This window comes from Brachionichthys hirsutus, chromosome 10 (genome assembly GCF_040956055.1).
Source record: "Brachionichthys hirsutus isolate HB-005 chromosome 10, CSIRO-AGI_Bhir_v1, whole genome shotgun sequence".
NCBI classification, from domain to species: Eukaryota; Metazoa; Chordata; class Actinopteri; order Lophiiformes; family Brachionichthyidae; genus Brachionichthys; species Brachionichthys hirsutus.
This window is the reverse complement of record NC_090906.1, coordinates 2792030-2814584: the sequence shown is the minus strand read 5'-3', so window position 1 is coordinate 2814584 and position 22555 is coordinate 2792030. Positions and strand designations below refer to the sequence as shown.

General features: G+C 46.8%; 1 protein-coding gene across 1 annotated transcript; it reads right to left on the bottom strand.

Annotated features, from left to right (window-relative positions):
• Window positions 1–1479: 1479 nt before the first annotated feature.
• Window positions 1480–21896, bottom strand: ppm1e (protein phosphatase, Mg2+/Mn2+ dependent, 1E). Its single transcript, XM_068744257.1, has 7 exons — window positions 21715–21896; window positions 7065–7186; window positions 4706–4905; window positions 3995–4183; window positions 3754–3897; window positions 2569–2662; window positions 1480–2402 (listed from the first exon to the last, which is right to left on the bottom strand). The coding sequence occupies exons 1-7, from the start codon at window positions 21894–21896 to the stop codon at window positions 1480–1482; spliced, it is 1854 nt and encodes a 617-aa protein (XP_068600358.1).
• Between the last annotated feature and the right edge of the window lie 659 nt (window positions 21897–22555).

The following is a 22555-nucleotide window of genomic DNA, read 5'->3' as shown; positions in this document are numbered from 1 at the left end:
GTCTGCATCAGGTTACAAGTTAAAGGGACTCTAGGAAGAACTGGAAATGCTGGCCATTAATGGTTGGACCATGAGAGGCTGCAGAGGAACACTCTTTCGTATTTGGGTGGAAAACACTGTTGGATTGTTCTCTTCAGCTGTTCTTGTACGAAACAAACAGCGTGAGTAGATACATACTTTGAAATATATATATTAACTTAGGCCAGTAGCTGTTTGTGTTGTTTTTAAACCGAATATTCCTCCCCCACCGCTTAGTTTTTTTTTTAATCCACATGACCTCGTGTGGACCGACAAGGAGGCAGAATTGCTCCTAAATGTAGTTTTGGAATATAAAGTCAAACAGATGAGCAATAAGCGGCTGGACAGTTGTTAACAACAACCGTTTTGAAGGCCTCCATGCTGTTTCTGAATGGAAACGCAGGCCACACGTGTGACGTCGGAGCAGTTGAGGTCACAGGCAGTAACGTCCCGGTTGCAGGGGTCCACACACACACACACACACAGAGTTTTCAAAAGTATTCACTTTGGCCGGAGTTTTTAGAAACCGTCGTTTTCATGATAGAAATCTGCGGTTTCGTGTGGATGATGGGCCAAACCATAGAAAAATATCTCCGTTTTCTGAGATACCCAGCAGTGCGAGGGCATGGCCGTAGGAACCTTTCTAAATATGTGGCCTAGTTAAATTAGTTCCAATGAAGGGGAACCCTGATGCTACTGCACAGCTACAAATGATGAGCGTCAGAAAGAGCCTTGTGTCCAAAGTTTGGGGAAGGATCCATTAACTTACTAGAGGACATCCAATTGAACTAGCATGGCCGGTAAATTCAGCTCATATAATCTTACAAGCATAGAATACAACATGTAATTAAGTCATTTGTCAACCTAATGATGCTGAATCCGGAAGGAAGCTAATCAATGTAAGCAAGACCCAAAACTAATTTGGACAATCATCAAAAAGCTGCTAAAACCACTCGATATGCAAATACGGCCGGTACACAAGGTGGGAAGTTCAAGTACCCACCTCACTCTTGATGTTTCTAACTCCGTACGAAGCTAAACGTTACAACGCTGTTGTTTTCAGAGTAAAATGCATTTCTCTCCACAGATGCTGCTGAGAGTGTGGAGCGGACCAGGCACACAAGTCAAGCAACAGCGGCTCATCAAAGCATACCATAATACAGCTCGCTTCATAAGATCCATCTTACATTTACCTTAACAACCAGGAACCATCTTCATTTGACGTTCAGTCTGAACACATGAGTTTAATGCTAACTGATGGGGGTGGTCGGGGGGGCACGCGTTCTATTTGAGACGGCTCAGTCTAAGATGAGATGGCCACTCCTCAACAATCACGGAACAACTGCTGGAGCCACGATACCGACTATCAGAGAAAGATGTGCTATTGAAGGCCGAGGTGGGGGCGGGCTGGAGGACAAGGAGCAGAATAATGAAGGACAGGTTTAGGTTCGGGTCTCCTCTTCAGATGGTCGCATCGTGGGGCAGATGAGGCACTGCGACTCCAGGCCCCTGACTGGTGTAGCGCTCCACGTGGGGCAGCAAAGGGCCGGAGGGCAACAAGCCTAGCCGCTGCTTGGATGTGCCTGGCCGCCTTCTGCACCGGCGCCCGCCGCAGCCTAGCCTGTGGCTTGGTCTCCCCACCTGGCCTAACAGCGCGGCCGTCTGCAGCCACAGTGGGTCCGTGAAGCGAGAGATGCTGGGCTCCTGAACAGGGACAGAGGGCCGACGCCTCAGGCGGCGTTCTTTTTGATAAAAGCGGGTGGCCTCAAAGAGGTCGGGGCTAAAGTTGGAGCGGGGCTGCCACAGGCTCCGGGTCAGAGAGAGGCGGCCCTCCAGCGAGGGCCCCAGCAGGCTAAGGCTAGTTCTGTCCGTGAAGGAGTCCGTTCGGTCTTCGTAGCCGATGTCGGCGGGAGCTGAGCACTGCTGCAGGGGCCACCCTCCGCGACGCTTACCGCCGATGTCCACCGTGCTACCCCCTTCGCCGCCATCACGCTCTACCCTGACTGTCTCATCTTCTGCCTCCTCCTCTTCCTGTTCTTCCTCCGCCACCCCTTCCCCCTCAACTTCTCCTTCCGCCACACCCTCCTCGTCGTCCTCTGTGCTATTTGGTGGTGGGGAGCGTGGGTCCCGCAGAAAGACCACAATAACAGTAATATTATCACTCGACCCCGCATCGCGGGCTGAGGCCACCAGCTTGTGGGCTACCATGGTTGTGTCTCCACTGTTCTCCAGCAGGTGGTCGCTGACCACTCGCACCGCCTCATCTGGACTCACTGTATCCCAGAAGCCATCACAGGCCAGGACCAGGTAGTCTTCTGAACCGTCAAATGGCAAGATATGGTGGTCTGCATCGCCACAGATGTAGGGCTTATGCGCCGAGTCACCTGTCGACACAGGTAACAGGATGTTCTTTTAAGATCGGCTCATTTCAGCAAAAGTTCTCTTCAATTTCTACCCCAAGTACATTTGTGTCAAAGCAATCGAGCACAATGCAATCCAATGTATTGAGTATATTTATAATGATTGTAATTAGCATCAGCTGACAGCTACCTATTGCTCTGGATACGGACAGACTGCCGTTAACCCTCCATGTGCCAAACCAGATGACGCAGCCTCCGAGAGCCTCGATCCTCTGCTTCTCGTCCTGCAGACAATCAAGAAGCGCATTAGCTTTGGAGTGTCACACGACACCTGCAGCGATTCCCTGAGGTGGCATTCACACAATCCATCTTTATAGACACAGCATGACTGACAGAACTATGCATTCTTTGAAAAACACACAATGATGGATGAGCTGTCATTTAGTTCCTTCTTGCAGCGGTTTGAAAAATAATACATCACACAGGTGTTTGACGAGAACTTTTTTTTTAAGGAACTGAAACATAAGTGAGTGTGGTGTGTGAGTGTGTGCATGAGCGGTTGTTTGTCTTTGTGTGCAGCCCTGTGATGAGCTGGGGGCTCCTTCGGGATGTGCCCCGCCCCTCGCCATAGTCAACTGGGATAGGCTACAGCGGATAAGTGGCTAAAGGTGAGATGATTTGATTGCATCATTATCCATGCATGGTTCCGAGTGAACAAATAAAATTTTAATATACAAGATGTAAAATAAGAGGCGGAAAATATCACCTTATCTTGAAATTGAAAAAGAAATCATTGATGTTCTCATTTATCCAGATCTGTCCTCCTGCTTCAAGCTCATGGAAATCTGTGTTTTTGTGTAATTCTACTGACAAACCTACCAATCAAACAACAAAGAAATTGAAAACATCCTTGGTAGTAATATAAGTAATATAAAGTTACTTTCAGCGGTGTCATTATATAATTGATCCATGTTGCACTGCAAAGTTATATGTACAAATATAAATTCCTCCTTCTGAGCTAAGTAGAAATCCTACAGACTAAGAGAGACACCCCCCCCCCCCCCCCTTCTGTGTCTATCAGCACCTGAACGTCACCAATTAACACTCGTTTACACACACTAAAGTCAATTTGCCATTTGACCAGTACATCAACTATTCCTGGTTGAACTACTGGTTGCCTGGCAACCGCTCATAGGAAGATAAAGTATGAATAAAGTAGTAAAGAATGCTGATCATGATGTTTGACAATGCCAGCACGCCGCTGTGAACCCAAACAGAAGGCCTAAACACATCTCTGTCAAAGCATGTACACAGTGGAGGGGACAGACTTCTGACCGGTGATGTTAGGACAGGGGTGTGGGTGCAGGGGATTTACCTCTCGGTCTGGTTTATGTGGCTTCATCAGCTCCACCACCTGCCCCTTCCTGACGAGAATGACCTGGGAATCTCCCAGCCAAGCTACGTACAACGTCCGACCGCGCAGGAACGTCACCACACCTGTTGTACCGCAACGTAAGTGCTGCCAAACACATGCAAGCCCACTTTATTTAACATACAGGCGAGCACTTAACAAAGTTGGGCGATATATTCGTGAAGGTGTTTGCAGATATCTTTACCTCCCGTGAGGCCTTCTTCACAAAGCCTTCATCAGTGACTTTGAAAGCTCTGCAGAGCGCCTCGCTTGGGTCCTGGCTGAAGGATTCCTGATGAACTAAGTTGACATGCAGGTGGTTGGAAGCGTAAATGGCGGCGTCGACTCCACCGTGACCATCAAACACAGCAAAGTAAGCCTGCTCCTCCTGATCCTGAGAAACAGTCACATGGCCCCTTTAATCATGCAAATATCATGACGAGTCATGAAGTTTCTGAATAACTCCAAGGATGCTGAATAACAAATCATACAAAGGAATTTTTTAAATAGCATTCTAGTTCATTGGCTTTCATGCATGAATACCCAGGTACGAATTCACAACAAACAGGAGGGTCTTTAATTATCGATGAGAATAAGCACTTTCCTGCCTAATTAGGGCATGCATTGATGAGCTACAATGTTCTTCTAAAGGATTTATATCCTCATATTATATTACTTCAATATGAACACTCTTTAACTTTAATTGGATTGTGATTTAAAGTGACGTTATACAAGCTAAGCATGTTGTTGTTTTTTGCCACAGAAATCCTAAACATTTGAAATATGTATATTTTTGGTGTAGCTTTTACAGTTTTGGAGGATTTTTAGTAACAATAGATAAAGTTTTGTCGTATTTGCTAGCCCAGATAATGGTCCTCTGACCTGCCTATGCATGTGGTGTGGAGGTTGCACCTACCTGAATGTTGAACAGCGTGTTGAAGTCGGGGATGATGACGTGCTTGTCCTCCATCTTGCGCCTCATGTTCTTAATGGCGTGGATGGAGGTTTCGTAGTACGGCTGAGGGCGACGGCAGAAGGGAAGCTCCTTCAGCCAGAGGCAGCACATCTCAAACAGGCTATTAAACACCAGCCGGGCCAGCTTTACAGACTCCATCTCTAACAGACACACAAACATAAACTATTAGTGCCAACAGAAAGGTGTTGGAGGAAGACATGGCGTTCCAGTGGTGAGTGCTGTCTCTCACAGAAACAAGGTTCTGTCATTAAGCACAGACCCGGGGCCTTCCTGTGTGGGAATACAGAGTTCTACCTGTAACAGACTAAGAGAATAGAGTTTCATTGTAACAGACTAAGAGAATAGAGTTTCCCTGTAACAGAGTAAGAGAATATAGTTTCTGCTTTAAATCTTATTCTATTTCTTTCCCTTCTGCTCTCTGCCCCAAAGGAGAAACCCTTGGAAGAAACTAATCACTGCTGATTTGAAAGTTTGACTCTTATGAGCACACCAAATAACTTAAGGTGACTTCAATAAATGTGTCATCCTTTTCATTGTGTCCTCTCGACTCCAATGAAGTATTTGTCAACTGGGCAGCTAGATGACGCTGTTTCGAGACATTTTGAAATTAAATTAGGCTAAGAGTCTTCGGCTGTGTTACTCTTGAGAAGTCCCAAATCTTCAGTGAAACTTTGACCCCCAGGGATCTGTTTTGTCTGTAATTGTTTCGATGTTTAGAGCCTCCACTGAGTGACAGACACGATTGGAACAAAGGTTAGCCTGGGAGTAGCGTTATGGCTTCAGCTCTATGTACTAACCCAGTGTGTGCATGCGCTTGACCTAGAAATCTGGCTTCAGGTATAATAATCCATGCTGCCTTTGCCAACATCCTCTCTCAGAAGAGACAGACGCATCACAGAGAGAGACAGAGCAAGAGAGACCAGTCCCATTTCCTCCCTTCACCCTCACCTACGTGCACATCAGAAAGTGCTCCAGTATAAAGGCTTCACTTAGTGGGCTGACTGCTCAGCTCCTTCCACTCTGCATCAAAGACTACCCATAATACCCTGAAAAATACGAGCACATGAACAAAGTGCAGCGAAGCAACAGCAGACAGGTTGTGATCGACCGTTATGCAACACGCGGTTTGAGAGCCCAGAGTCGAGAAAATCCTCAGGCCACTGGTTCCTACTGAGATGTTACTGATAACCAATCACAAATACTAAATCCTAGAACAAAATTATCAGCATTGATCAGAAAACCTCTGGAAAACTGTAGTTTCTACCCTGCCCTCCTCCAACAGTGATTGGTGATTACTGTCCACAGTGGAAGCCCAGACTTCCCTCTCCCCGGCCACTTCTTTGAGCTCTTTTGGGGGGAGGGGGGGGGGGGTGGTCTCCTACCGGTGGGATGTGCCCTGAACACCTCACCAGGTACGCATCCTAAATTTAGGATGATAGATTTAGATGATATTTATTTCATCTCAACGCGGAGGAGCAGCGGCTCGACTCCGAGCTCCTCCCGGATGACGGAGCTTCTCAACCTATCTCTAAGGGGGCGGCCAGCCACCCTACGGAGGAAGCTCATTTCAGCCGCTTGTACCCGCCATCTTGTTCTTTCGGTCACTACCCAAAGCTCGTGACCACAGGTGAGGGCCGGAACGAAGACCAACCGGTAAATGGAGAGCTTCGCCTTTCAGCTCAGCTCCCTCTTCACCGTGACGGATCTGTGCAGAGATTACTTCAGACGCTGCACCGATCCGTCTGTCGATCTCCCGCTCCATCCATCCCTCACTCGTGAACAAGACCCCGAGGGTGTAGAGCTGGTCCACAGTTCCACGGCCAGAAAGAAAACCACATTGCTCCTCCTGAATCCGAGGTTCGACTATCTGGCAGACCCTCCTCTCCAGTACCCCTGAATAGACTTTACCGGGGAAGCTGAGAGTGTGATCGCCCTATAGTCTGAAGACACCACCCCGGTCTGCCAATGCAAAGGCACCAGAAAACATTATGATCAATATTTAATATAATAACTGCAGTTTTGAAAGATTGCTGAATATAGTTTGTAGTTTCTTTAATGACCTTTTTTTTTTTTACATCTATATGAATTGAACTAAACGATCATTTGAACGATAATATTGTGGCTGCCATCAATCCCACCTCATAGCTGTATGGAGAATCTAGTAGTGGCGCCCCCAGTGGTCAAACACCACCTACAGATTTACACTGGAGAAGTGGGACAAAGCCCTGCTATGAGGTGAGTGAGAGACTTACTCTGGCTGGCTGGATGGATGGGCAGACAGACAGACATGGGGACTCACGTGGTAAGGGGTCAGCTCCGTCCTCTACGGTCTTGTACAGGTGGTGGATGGATAGGTCCGTCTGCAGGATGCTGTCTGTTGTAGCTCTGGCCAGAGCTGCAGCCAGAGAGCAGGGACAGTTACTGCAGGGACAGACGCCAAAGTCCCAGACGGGTCAGGATCAACGTTACAGATCAGAGATACCAGTCATTTAACGCCAACTATTACCGGTAGTAAAATGAGGAGGTACATATGTATACAGTAAATCCACAACATCAGCACGGTGGCTGGAGCAGCTAGCTAATAGTGTTTCTGTTTTTGGAGCCTAACGGATGTAGTTTCCTTTCCCAGTATTGAACAGACTGAGGCACTGATATGAGAGATATAATCAGCTGACGACAGCTTATGGCAGTTGCTGCAATCGGAATGCTAACATGCACACAGAGTCCGTGCTGTCTGATGACTTTTATCATGTACAAATTTCATGTTAATCAATAACACAAATGGAGCTGATTCTGAAAGGACTTACACAGCTGGCAAGTTTTTAATCCATAAATATCTCTGACAAATACTCAAGAAATATTTTCAGTCAAGAAAAGCTCAGTGATGAGAGATCACCGAAATCCCCAGGAGATGGCAAAGCACGAGTTGATACCGAGACATTCCGCTGAAGTACAGGATTAGCTGCCATCGGGTCAGACCGGGAAGGCGAATGGAAATTATGCTCTTTCCATTTGCCAGTAACCATGGTAACATTTTGCATCCGCTCCTCGCACTCAAATTCTAAGTTCAAAAATAGAACTTAAGTGACAATAGTTCTTAATCAACGGCAAAGAAAAAAGGTACCATATAATCGAGTGGGTATGACTCAGAGAGCCAGCATCGGCTCAGATCCCCCGTTTTGTCATCACCGCTGAGCCCATCAGCCCCCTGAGTTGTTGGTACAAAAGTGAACCATCCCAGAATTGTCCAACCTTCCGAAATTTGTCCAACAGCAAACCCAGGACTCATTCAAAAGAAGAAGGGTGACGAGGTGAAGAGAAAGATGATGATAGCCTTTGCTTTTCTGTCAGCTGTTCTTGTCCTGCAATCAAATATCCAGCACCGTCTTTGCGTTTGCTGCTCTGATCAAAAGCGACAACCAATAATTCAGGTGTTATCTCTGTAGATATCATTTGGTTCACTCTGCTCCTATACATGCTATTGCATTACACAGCAGGGTTCCTTCATGCAAGTAAATTGCATATATGCTCATTGTACAAATACTGAGACGTGTTAAAAAGACAAGCACTCATTTCTTTCCTGACACAGAATCAGATCAATGTGGAAAATGCAATCCCAAACTCCGAATTGTTTTTCCTTGTTGCAAGACAAAAACTTCAATGCTTAGTTTGAGAAGTGTTTTTTTTTTTTAATGAAGAAACATCCCATCCCATGATGCAGAAATGACTGATTTCTTATATGTGCCAACTTCATTCACAGATGACAATCATGGCGTGAGTCAGCTGCTTCCAGAACTCTGGGTTTGATTAACAAGGCTGACATTCCTGATGAATGAACGTCAGCACAAGCTGGGTTTTTTTCCGGGTCTTATATCTGTATGAAAGCTAAAACCAGACTACTGCCTCGCTTTTCTGTCTTTGATGTGTGGTGTAGTTTAAAAGTGGAAAGATCCACTGAGTGCCTTTATATTGGGTTATCGTCTATTTTTGCAACCATTGATCTGTTGCAGGTTCTGGAAGGGGCTGGAGCCTATCCCCACTGATGCTGGGCAACAGATTTAAAGTTCCGTGGGCGGGTCGACGGGTCATTACGTGGCGGGCCACTGACACTGGAGCGGGATTTGAAAATCTCTCCTCAGGAACATTTGATGAGGTGAAATGAGAACCAGTGTTATATTTAATATATCATCTTATCAGAATCAGAATTTATGGCTGCAGCATCTCTGCTATGTGCAGATGCATTGCCTTGATTTACTGCAATACACCCAGTGCTGTAATATAGATGGATGAAAAGGGAGAGTGTGCGACAGATAAGAGAGGAAGTGAAGGAAGAGAAAGGAGTAGATGGCGATCAAGAGGTAATGGGTTGGGGGGGGGGGGGGGGCTGTCAGTGTTTGGGTTTGTGTCCTCCTTCATCCTCCACTGACAGAAACATTTTCCTCATTCACTCCTTCCACCACTGTGGGGGGAGGATGCTGAGCTCATGAGCTCTGATTGGCTGCAGGTTATGCAGGAGAACGTGCAGTGCACCAATCACTGAGTGCGAGGACACAGTGAGGTCGTGTGCAGCGGAGGAGGATTAAAGGGGAGCTTAATCCCGGTCACAACATCAAGCGGCGACAACACGACGAGATGATAGTTCAGAAAGTGTTGCTGCAGTCCGACGATCTTCAGGTCAGAAATCCACAGTCCAACTTTACCAAATTTCTGGTTCTGTTTTTTTTTTATATATAATGAGGACACAAGCACACCTTCACACAAAACGAGTCTGCCGTAGTTCAGAGGATCAGCTCTCAACACAAATCTATCATCCCGATGCTGCTGCTTTAGTTTGGGCTGGCATACAGGTGTTCATGTAGGCGTGTCCCATGACTGTTTAACCTTGGTTAACTTTTGTTCATACCGAGCATCCTGGTCAGATTGCACAGATTTGATTTGGTCCAATAAAGAAATCAAAGGAGACTTCAGAGGTCCAAGTAAAGCAGCATTTGAACTGGCACTGCACTTTCTGTTACGATTCCTCTTTAAATTCCACAAAAAAAAAAAGACTTAAGGAGCCTCTGAAAGCTCTGCAAAGCACCCTAAAGGCTCGTTCAAATGGGATTTGTCATCTGAAAGAAAATCACTAAAAGGCTGACTTGATACTGGAATTTTAACTGAGACTTTATTGGTATGAAATCACAAAGCTAAATGCTTAAACCAATCTGTGGTGCTCCAGACGCTTCCTGATCCCTTGTGTAATATAAATAGTGTTAAGTTTGAAGTCATGATTCCACGTTCATCACACTATTGACTGTGGCCATGCTGTTGCTGTAAAGACACGAAGGAAGCTGCTGCTCAGGACTGCAGCAGCCATTATCACCATTTAATGTCACTTTAACTAGCTCCCTTTCTCAGCGACAAACTGGCCTAAAACCTAAAGTATTCACTTCCCAGTAAAAGAAGCAGAGACCTGCAGCATCCCACTGGAGAATCGGACCCGTTGGTTTATTTGCGTGAATACAGACTTCAGTCGATTGTTTCTGTTTTGCCTCTAACTCGCAGCACGTAATCCCCCACCCATGCCCAGATTTAGATTCCTCTGGCTGCCACCGCCTCCACGGCTGATAACATTTGGACTAGATATAGCGACAGTCTGAGTCAGAGGTGATTACTGTTGGTCAGTCGGCTTGCCTTTGTCCTGTGCTGCGTTCAGGAGCTCTGCCAGGCTGCTCGCACTGATAAAATTGCCGAGCTCTGAGTGTATGTGTTAGCAGATGACTCATGCATGCAGCTATATTTTTGTTTGTCTTTCCCCCCACTGCGTTCTACAAGCTCCTTCTTTTCTACAGAATTAGCCCCGGAGTGGTGCAACAAGGTTGTTTCCATAGCAACACTGAAGCAAGTGACTGACAGTGAGCGGTGTCAGTCGTCCTGTTGCCAAAGCGAAAGAGCAAGCATCCACTTTACTGTGGAGAAGATTCCGAGGTTAGCAGAGGTGAGAGCTTCCACGCTTCTAATGAGATGCAGAAAAATCCTCTGCCCATTTCCAACGATGCATTTTCATGCATTTTACCAAATCTGGGACAAAAGATCATGTGAATGTGTGTGCTTCTAAATGCTGCTGTTATGTAAACTCAGCAAGATTACATAACACACCGAGCAGCAGCAGCCCTTAAATCAAACCACTTTTCCTGCCGCTCCTCCCTTCGGATGGCTTTCAAACGCTTGACGGATTCATTTGTCTCCTCGGTCCACACGCCATGCGGAGAGGCACGTCTAATCGGACATAAAATTAGAAACTGGAGCCGTCACTTCGCTCAACAAGAAGCTGGTACGAGAGCAAACCTGGCGGTTCTATGGATTAACAAAATGGCACTTAACACGAAAGGGTTAGCAGGATGAAAGTACAACGCAAAGGAACAGAAATCATCGTCAACACAAGGGTTCAAACATTCAAGGAATAACATGAAATGCTTTTTGGACTTCCTCTGAGACCAATCCCAACTTCAAAGAAGAAATACTTGTGTTGTGCTCTTAAAATGCATTGATTACGGACAAACATGCTTCATTAACCTGGAGCGCAGCCGGGACTATTGTTTGGGCAGCATGACTGGAGAGGCGACGCGCAGAAGGAGACGAGGCGTAGAGCTCTGCATGTGTCATGCATTTCACATGAACGTGTGTCTGTTGCGTGTCGTTGGAGCCGACGGTAGTCAGTTTGCAGCTTCCAGCTCAGGCGCGCAGGTGAAGACCGAGCGACTTGCTCGTGTTTCCCTCCGAGTTTGTCGAGCATGGTCCAGTGCTGGAGGCGGAGTTATGTAATCTAGCAGCTGGGCCACTGGTGGATTGGTGGAGGGCCTGTGGGGGCGCCGGAGCCTGTCCTGACCTGAACCGTCTCCAGAGCCTCCTTCAACTCACAGTAGCGCTGTCTGGGTGAACAACGACACGCGGGGGGACGTGTTGCTGCATCTTGACCGGATTAAACAACCCAATTTAATCTGTCCCTGAACGTGAATACTCATTAATAATAATAATCCTGTAAATTTAATCTCACCATGGCAATTTAATTTGTCCTCGTGTCGTCTCTGCGGTTTAAAAGAAGAGTGAGATGCACGACAGAGACCAGCTTTCTACGTCTACCCCTTTTAGCGATCGGATCGCCGCGACTTCAGCAACGCGCCTCTGAGGATTCCCTAAACTTGCATGGAACACATCGGCGTTTCTCCGTGATGCCCCAGCTAGCCACCGTCTCTGTCCGCGTTTCAATGTGGAACAAAAGTTAGAACTTCTTACCATTTACATTAACAAATGCTGGAGCCGGAAATATATTGAACTTGAATGAAGTAAACTTGAAATCATCCTGAACGCAACACAAGAATTTTTGACCTTGGTGTTGTTCGTGTCGGTGCTAACGAATGAAGGAATGATGGACACAGGTGTGTGTCACTTTTTCCAGATGCTCATAAATGAATTACTCTCTGGATGAAAGCTTGGGGGGGGGTCATGTGACCTAAACGTGCATCTTTGAAGGGCAGGCAGGTACTGCAGGATAGTGGCCTATAATGTGAGCTGAACTGCTTTGCACTCACGTCATCTGCCACAAGCATATGACTCACCATTTGAATTATGGGCACCTTGTGTGAAAAACGCAGCCTGTCGGCGGCGGCGGCGGCGGTAGCGTCAGCCTGGAAAAGCTCTGGCAGACCGCTGAAGTGATTCTCCATAACGCTGGAGGAGGAGAAGGAGGACACTGAACACTTTTGAAGGTCACTGCACTTCCAAAAATGGGGCCTCTCCAGAGCTGACATGAATTAAGGCGCCTGTTTTAGAGGCATGAGAGTGAACTGCTGCAGGAAATGCTGGTGCTTCGCCATGCTTTACGTCATAGTCGCCCAACCCATGAGCCAGTCCACAGGGAGAAGAAATAGACCCGGGAACGCCTCAGTCTTCAAAGACAGATGGGAAAACTTCGCCTGCTTCAGCATGCTCCGCTCCAAACCTGGGCTACAGATAAAACAACTCTGATGACATTTACATTTCTGTTCCAGAGCCACGGGGCACGTCGTACAAATGATTTAACAGGCACCGTTTGATATTACAAATGTCTCAGGCAGCGCCATCCCGGCGTTCCCAGCGTCTTCCGGCAACATGTCTCCAGTTCATCAAGGCAGAGAATACCGACTCCCTTTTTGATTAATTTACGTAGCAGTTGTTCCCAGATTTTCTGCATGCTGCTTACCCAGACTACACGTCCTAGTCCTGTTCGAATTTTCACGCATGTCTACATTTGCAAGTTTGGCTTCGAGACTTTAAAATATTTTATGGGAGTCCATCTGAACGTTACTAATGGACTTTCAAGTATGTTTCCCAGCACACTCCCAGCGTGTATGCGGGGAATGCCTTGACTTGAGCGCAATGGGAGTGTGTAACTTATTGTGTACCGTACATTACAATAGCTGTCAGTTCTTTAAGACCGATGGAAGGTTCATTATTTATCGTAACCGTTATATTACCGCGTTAGCATGGCCTGCTCATTGCCTTCTAAATTAACAATTCAATGTGCCTTTACCAGGAGACATTCTAAAGCCAAGCTCCATTGATCACAGCTTTACTCTTTGGCCCGACTATCATTGAATGGAAGTGGTTTAACGTAAATCAGCCTGTCTTCCTCTCATTTAACATTTCCCAATATCGTTTAAGACAAATTAAAGGGTGATGAAGGTTTTGCAGTTAAGAAAAATACCTATTAAGATCAAAGCTGGGCAGGAACCGTGAGTAACTAATACTGAGGAGACGAAGACGAGACTGCTGACTCAAGCCGTGAGGCTAATGATATTCTACCTGCTAATGACTCTGGCGTATATATGATTGTTGTTCTGTTGGATTTGACCGCGACCTTTGACATAGTGGACCACAACATTTCAGTGTCTCGGCTGCAGAAACTAGTGGATCTTTGAGGAAATGCTCTGGCATGGTTTAAATCACATCTGGCAGATAGAACTATGTGTGTTAGCCTTGATGGTTATGGATCCTCCACTGCACCGTTGTCTCATGGGGTTCCACAGGACTCAATTTTAGGACCTCTACTCTTTATTTTGTATCTACTGCCATTTTAAGAAAACATGGCATTTCCTTTTATATGCACCATTTAAAAAAAATGCTTTTCCATTAAACAGTTCCTGGTCTGTCCGGATTGGATGACTGGATGACTCTAAACTTAAGTTTCAATGAAAGGAAAACGGAAGTGCTGATGTTTGGTCCCAGTGGCTTTTGGTCCCCCCCTTATTGATTTGGGCCCCTTGGCACAATATGTGAAGCCAACAGTGTCAAATTTGGGTTTTAAAATGGACAGTGATTTTAATCTAGATCGTCAAATTAGTGCAGTGGTAAAGTCCATCTTTTTTCTTTTAAGGTATTTGGCTAAGGTGAAGCCTTAGCCACAGGAGCACTTTGGGTTGGTAATCCATGCCTTCACCACATCTAGGCTGGATTACTGTAATGCACTTTATTTTGGAGTCAGCCGGTCCTCCTTCGCACGCCTCCAGTTAATACACACTGCTGCTGCTCTTCTTTTGACCGGAGCTGGTAAGAGGGACCACATAACTCCTATTCTGGCCTCACTTCACTGGCTACCTGTGCACTTTAGAATTCATTTTAAGATTATGTTTCTTGTGTTTCAATCTTTAACTGGTCTTGCCCCCGCCTACCTCTCTGAGCTTCTTCATCCCTATGCTCCCGCTCGCCACCTCAGGTCAGCTGATCAGCTGCTGCTGGAGGTGCCAAAATCGAGGCGAAAGCTCCGAGGGGGTCGAGCGTTTTCTGTTGCTGCTCCCAAACTTTGGAACGCTTTACCACTGCACATCTGACAAGCGTCCAAAACAATGCAAATGATAGTTTTTAGGTTTTGGGGGCTAAATGCCTTCACCACGCTTTAAGGTGGTAGATCATTACACTCCTCCATTTATTTATATATATAAAAGAGATATCGCCGCTTTCTTTGTCAAAATTTTGCGCTGAATTACCCACAATACACCTCAGCTGCTGTTTAGATATTCAGGTGTGTTCCGCTTGTACGAGCTGAAGTAGTTTGGAGCCACTTGTTTCACGGTTGATATTAACAGCCACGTATAGAAGCCAATGTAGAACGATCACTGCTCGGTGTTCGATAACTAAGTATTCAGCCGCCTATTTAAAAGATGAAATAAACTCTAAACAAAACCAGCAGGCCCGCCCAAACTTCAGCTGTGTTATGTATGCAGCATCGAAATAGGATCCATGTAAATCCAGCACATCAGGATGGAGTTCTTCCAGCGGTGGAGGGCAGTATCTCAGACTGCACTATGCAGTAATCCCAGAGAGACACTCTAATTAAAGGATTACTGCTGCACCTAATTTCACATGCTGGGACAGCCCAGACCAGAGCTCAGACACACAGAAGGAAAGACGTGGTATCAATGAAAAGAACAAGGTGCTAATGAAGCACTGGTCCATCTCACGACACGGTCAGAACCTGTTCTGAACTCACTATTAGACATTTTCCTCTGATAAGGCGCCTGGAAGTAAAAAGATAAAGTCCTGTGAGGAGACGCTGAGGCCGACCTCGGGCTCAAACAGCTGCTCCAGAAAGCGCTGCGGTTACTTCCCAGAGGCCTCGGAGGATGCATATCTCTGGGGTAAATCAAATCTCCTGGCTTCATGTCGCTCTGATTAAACAGTGAAAAGCCAGCAGACAGGAAGATGGTAGCATGAAAAACCTGGACTTAAAAAAAGAAAACGCACTTTCTGTAGCGGTGCATTAAGTCGACTACGGTTTCCGGCATGGAAATCTTACTAATGCTTCTTCACAGGGAGCAGCAACTATCACAGAGATGGCTGTCTAATAGACACCGGGTGAGATGGGAGCTGTATCTATTGTCTTTGAAACTAGTTCAACCCAGAAAGGAGGTCACTTCATTCTGAGACGGGACATGTGGGACCTCTGGAGGCACCGATTCGTCTGTAGAGTCACAGAATCCTCCAACAGTTGCTCGCTGCAGACAAAGGATGACTCTGGACTGCTGCTTTATGAAAGTCAGCCCATCCCTCATGACGGGGATCATCAGCCAGCAGCAGACAGCGTGAGCCTGCCTGGGACTATCAATAATAAATCAAATAAGCCCAATTAATATTATTAATAAATAGTAATATTCAGAATAATGAGAGACATTTATTCAAAATGTGATTTGAAACACAAACAGCAGGTATTTAGGCCTGTGATCAGAGGGAAGATTTAAATATCATAGTGTTCATTGACAACACCGGTAAAACCGCCAATATGAAAAGCATTTTAACGTCACAATGACAACGGTCTGATGTTGAAGTCGTGACATCAGACTGTCAGTGGCGTTCCGTGCAGCAAGTCGTCAGCAGCGCTCAGGTGGCTCGTTCCAGAGGCTCAGGTGAGGCTGGGAAAGCGACAGACTGATTCCTCCATCTCCGGCGGGAGCGCCGAGGCTTTCCGTTGGGTGTCTGCTGAAGTATTTCAAGCCAAACCGTCACATTTTTGTTGTCAAGGATGTTATTACCACGGAAATAAAGCTATATCATTTAATGGTATATACTTTTAATTACCCATACTATATTAAAAACCACATCGCTCATGAATTGCTGTATGATTCTATTTTTGTTCATTTCCATTTATTAATCTGTATTTCATCATTGATCAGCTACAGTATGTGTTTGGTACTCAACAGCTCTGATGATAGTTTAATGTTAAAGCGTATCTCTGGTCCAATCTGTGGTGCTGCTGATGAAATGGTCAGTAATTGAAGATACAGCAGCGTGTGGGCGTGACAGGAGTGTGTGGGCAGGTGGACTTTAATGTTGGTCCATGCTACTGATGGGCAGCATTTTGTCTCTCCTGAGAAACATCCTACTTCTGGGACCCGAGGGACGTCCTCATTATTAAAGCCTCCAGGGGTTTGCTCTGTTCCAAACAAAGCCAGCTTGACCTTGAACTGGAGGACACGGCTAATAATGGTCCGAAAGCCATGCACATTATACGCACATCATGCATAATGTGCATGGGTTACAAATCAAGAGCGTTCTATACACTACAACTGAACCAAGGTGCAGCTGCACAGCTACGATTGGAAAAGGAACGGCACTCAGCAGACAGCAAATCTCCCCCTTCATCCGGATCCGGATCCAGCCGAGAAACTAACCAACCACCCAACTGACAGTAAGTACTGTGCTTACTTATGCCCTGCAATGCATTATAATTAGAATCAATATTCCAGTCAAACCAGTCCAGCACAGCAACGTTTCACCCATTCATGACCAGAACAAACTGGAATTCAACATGTAGGAGGAATGATGGGAAAATCAATGCATCCTTAAAACAACACTTTGTTTGACATTTTTAAACTGAAATATAAATGTGAAAATGATTAACAGTCTGAAAACGAGTAAAACATTAAATAACAGTGGTCATAAAATGAGGTAAAATGAACTGCACCAGTTGCTGATTTGACATTAAATCACGGCGGATGTGATTGGTTGGTTTAGTTCGTTTGGGTTTGTTAGGATTACATAAAAACTAATGGATGGGTTCTCCTGACATTTTCACCATAAATGGTTCCCAGCTTTGTCAGGGCTGATTGCATTTTGATGATGATGATGATGATGCAGATTAGGATCTGGATCTGAGGATTCTTTAACATTGTCATCAATGGTGCAAGTTTACAGTCTGGAGTCTGATGCCGAATAAATCCAACAATTTACTTCAATTGTGTGTGTGTGTGTGTGTGTGTGTGTGTGTGTACTGTACACAGGAAGCCGGATCTGCCCCCCTACATCGTTACAGCTGCAGGAGGCATCCCTTGTTAATGATATCTAGAGAGGTTGTGTGTGTGTGTGTGTGTGTGTGTGTGTGTGTGTGTGTATGGTCGGTCACTAGCAGGCAGTGATCTCAGACTCCCCAGAAATCATTTTCTTTTGAATAAATAGTTTATATAGAGTACAGTATTTCATTTCAGTGGTCTGATAATAAACTTTGATACTTCATGTCAACACATCTTCCCTTCTGCCTGTTCCAAAAGTTGTGGTTCTGGCCGAAAGGCTCCAGCACACCGGACTCTGTGTCCATGTTGAGCGTTTCTATTCTGTCATGTCATGGGGTCCCTATAATCCTCTTTGTTTTCAATTCTTGGGCAAAGACAGAAAGAGAGGGAGAGAAGGGGGGGGGGGGGGGGGGGGCGTGCTGTTCAGATCCCCAGTTGTGGTGCATTGTAATTACACAGTGAACGTCTTCACGTCTTCATCAGTAGACCGCCTGGTGTAGAACCAACATAATTATACCCTACGGAGTTCTAAACAAACAAAAATAAGTTTCCCTTCTCTGCTGAGAGTCCATAAACGGTTAAACCATTACCTCCTTCCTCTTTGACCACCTTTAGGTTGTGCAGTACCTTCTAAACTATTTACATAAATTCTTCGTCTTGCTTTCAATCAGGCATCGATTTCACTGATATTGACGATCCGGCTGACCGGCTATCCTTGATTGATGATTAGGACTTTCTCAGCACTGTTCATGTGAACTTTTGGGTTTGATGAGACATTTAAAGCTCGGGTCAAACGACTGCCCCGCTGCACACACATTCATGTAGCAGGAAGACAGTCGACCTTGAACAATACAAGACCTTTAGCATGCGACATGTCAGGAGGACCAGTTTATGCTCGTAATTATTTTAATCGTCATGACAATATTGTAATGTCCTTTGAGATATACGCTGTTTATCAGCTGATGACAGCTCTCCATGAACACCTTCACTGTTAGCATATCATGCTATCATGTTATCTTTTTCCAGTTCTTTCATGCACCTGCTACGCACATCCTCCACCTCCCATCACCGTCCCATCATCAGCACATCATCAGCCTGCTCAGCAGAATCATCTGCCACCACCACCACCACCACCAGCAGCAGTGTCTGGGCTCCGTGGGGTGTAATCTCACTGCCCCCCCCCCCCCCCCCCCCAAGTCTCCATCTGCCTGATGAGTCAAAGCAACAGAGACTTTCTGACAGACGAGTGATCACATGTGATCTGCTACAATACTCCATCCACCCGCGTCTCCTGCTTGACACGAGAGAGATTTGGAAATACTTTAAATACTTAAAGCTGAGATTTGTGACTACATATCTATATTTATATTCTTCACACAGCAGCTCTATTTAAGCCAGGAGGTAAATCCCCCCCCCCATGGGCCTCACGATGCTCGGGGGGGGGTTGACTCCATCCTCTTTTTCTGAGATGTCCCTCCCAGCTGCCTGGAGGAAAATGGATTAAACTGGCATTATCTTAAACACACACGCACACACACACACACACACACACACTGAAACGCCTTCAGGCACCCCCCCCCCCCTTAACACACTCTCTCACACAGAGGGGATCTCTCTTCTTGCAGAAGTCTATTATTAGCTGTTCAACCCAGAGACAAACTAATGGCACGTTGAGATGAATCACCATCACTGTTGCCTCCAACTATCATTACACTCGTGCCTCAACTACAAGTCGACCCCCATGTAAGACGCTGCGCACCACACAAATACGTGCACACGCTTAGACGTCGGTCTGCTTCGAGAGCTGTGGTGGGAAGTTCTCCTTTGTGAACCCCCTGAGGCCACGAGAGGTTTTCTTCCCAGCATGCACCAGACTGAGATTCAACCAGCAGCCTCTAGCTGTATCGGTGCCAAATTAAAAGGCATCCCAGACAAGCTCTTCATTGGACGTCTGGTCAGATGCATCATCTTGTTAACTCGGCGCTTTGTTCAGAGAGTTGCTGATTTCCTGCTGTACCATACATTTGACAGACCCAACTCCAGTAGGGATGCATCTGTGACGATCAGGAGACATCTCTCAAATGTTTCTTTAACATGATGCTGCGGTTAAACCGAGTGAATTGGGATCGTTCGTGGAGATTCTAGTTCAATGGAGGGAAAAAATGGATGAAATCTTTCATGGAGAGTATTTTTAAATCACAGCAGCCTTTTTGGGTTCTTTTTAGAGCAGAAACGGATCACGATTCAAATAGATTGGGCCGTCTGTACCACACGGGTCTGCCTGTTTGAACAAAAATAAATAAATAAATATTTAAAAGGACCCGCTTGTCTTCTTTTGTCTGGTGGGCCAGCCAGCGCAATGGCTTCCATGAGGCTTGACCACAGGCGGTGCAGCAGTCATGTTGGATAAAGAAATATAAACCGTAACAATGAACGTATCAAACTAAATCTGTTCCCATCCTCAGCACCAGCCAACGGGACCGGAGCGTGCAGAGTCCCGCCAGCACACATTAGAGGGGGGGTGGGAGGGTAAACTGCACAAGATGGTGCGCGCCGAAGGCTCAGTGACCTTGTAGTCGCCGACCTATCGAGCCTGGGCTTCGTGACAAAGTCAGTCTGGATGGTGCTTCTGCGCCACAGGTTTACACGTGTGAACAGACGTACATGTGATCCATCCTGTCACAAACGTATGCCCCCCCCCTTATGTAAAGTGCAGTGTCTGGCAGTGACAGTCCTGAACACACCGTCTCTCTTGCCCTAGATGAGTCCGTCCACCGTGTTCCTCATCACAGCGTCTGCTCCCATTTTGGATTTGAAACCAGGGCAGGCAGCAGAGCTCTCTCTTCCAAACGACCCGTCTTCTTGCTGTTGTTGGTCTGTCGGCAGGATTACCGGGAAAGCCATGAAGATTTTTATCATGAGACACTGATGTGATTATCTGGTGACAGCACCATCAGAGTCTGATCTGATCCAGTCATGATCTGGATCTGGGGATCCAGAAGAGATCCCTGGATTATGGATCCGTTTGAAACTTTCGGTAACATTGCAGTCAATGGAGCTTCCAAATTTGTTCCTCAATGTCTCGGTTGATTATTGACCGATGTTTACAGAATTTGACGCAGTCATGTGGGGTGGGGTTTCTATCTAGCTACCAAACTTCAGCTGGATCTGATCCAGAGTGAGGTCAGGAAGAAATATTACATTTTAACATTGAAAACCCATTTATTGAATATGGATTCAAAAATCAGTTTAAAAAATCAACTCTGATTCACTTTTACTTTTCATGGTTGGTGTATAAAGACACCAAGAACAATTTAGAACCTTTTGGTGCTGATCCAGATCAACATGTGGACGGTGTAAATCCAATTAGGAGGGGAATGAGCTGTTTGGGGGAGGTCTGCGCTCTGAGTGCTTTTCTAGTTTGAACCCTGATTCAGTTTGGTGTCTGGTGTTTGTTTGTTCTTGATCTGGATCCAGAAGATAAACACCGTCAGTGAAATCTCGTTTTCCTCGAACAGCAATCTAATAATAAGGATCCAGGTTTGAGGGCGAGATTCCACGGAGACGCGTGGAATCAGGGTGTCTTGCTTTCATGCGGAGGAAAGGCGTGACGTCATCAGCGGGTTTGAGTGACTCCATTATCTGCTTCTGCTGCGCTCCAGCCCGTCCTGGGTTTTAACGCGCACCGACCAACGGTTGAGACTAATAACGGAACCGGTGGGGCTATTTTTAGCCTGCACGAAGACGCCCCGCCCACGCCACGATGACGCGGCGCTGTTACGCAAATCCAGGGGTTCACCTTCCGTGGACCTCCAGCGCCGCCCCCGCTGCCGAGACTGCGCGGCACGAAGCAGGAGACGCGCGAACGCAACGGGACGCGGCATGGACGCGGCATCCGCGTGCATGTTCGGGCTTCACAATGTTTGACCGGAGACAGCTGTCTAAAGTTGGTGCTGGACCCCCCCCCCCGCCCCCCAGCCGTGCGGGGGTCACCGGCAGCACCTCCACATGGCTTCACTCAGTTCACTGACGCGTAAACAACCGAAGGTCGTCTGCGCGCTCCAAGCGGACACGTTTCATATACGACCCCAGAAATATACTGCGTGACAATGACCCCCCCCCCCTAAAAAAAAGTGTAAACTTAACTATTTGTAGAGATGCTGGAGGCACAGGTCGAGGCTTTCCCCCTCCACCTCGTCCTCCGTCAGCAGGTCCGACAAAGGGCGCATCGGCACCGGGTCGCTCTCCTGCAGAGGCATCCTCATCTCCCGGAGGAAGAGCTCCAGGAACCGGCGGAAGGTTTTCTCCTCTGCTGTAGAGCCGGCCATCATTTCTCATTCCTGGACAGACAGAGACAGCGCCGGCCGTCAGAGGAGCGAAGTTTGCCGGGCTGGGGAGGGAAGAGTCGGGAGGCTGCACTAACCGGACTTGATGGGCCGTCAGAGCTGCGAGTCCACCTCAGCGGCTTGGAGCGGAGCGCAGCGGATGAGCGGAGCGCAGCGGATGAGCGGACCGGAGCGGATGAGCGGCACCGACTGTACAGCTGGACTGAGCCCCCCCCCCCCCCACTCAGAGCTGAGCGGGAACGCGCGTCGCGTTATCAGGGATTTTGGATCGTCAGAGCCGTGACGTCAGAGAGCGATTTGTACATTGGCCCATAGGTCGTGAGCGCGCACGCAAAAGCGACGTCTGCGTCTGAGTCCTTTTGGAGAGCTCGATGACGCGGAGCCCGCTTTATGACGTCCGCAGCGCAGAACAAAGGAACAGCGTCACAAATAAAAATGCACAAAAAAATAACTTTTTGGGCTCATGTTTCCGGAAATGGCTTGTCTGTGGGCGGTAATGGGGCAGATTGTCCGCATACTGGGATCTGGTCTAATCTAACCCCCCCCCCTGAGAAGATAAGGGCATCCTGCGGAAATGTCATAACCGGAGCAACATGACCAGGAATGCGCATTAAGGGGAGTAAATAAATAAGGACTTAAAC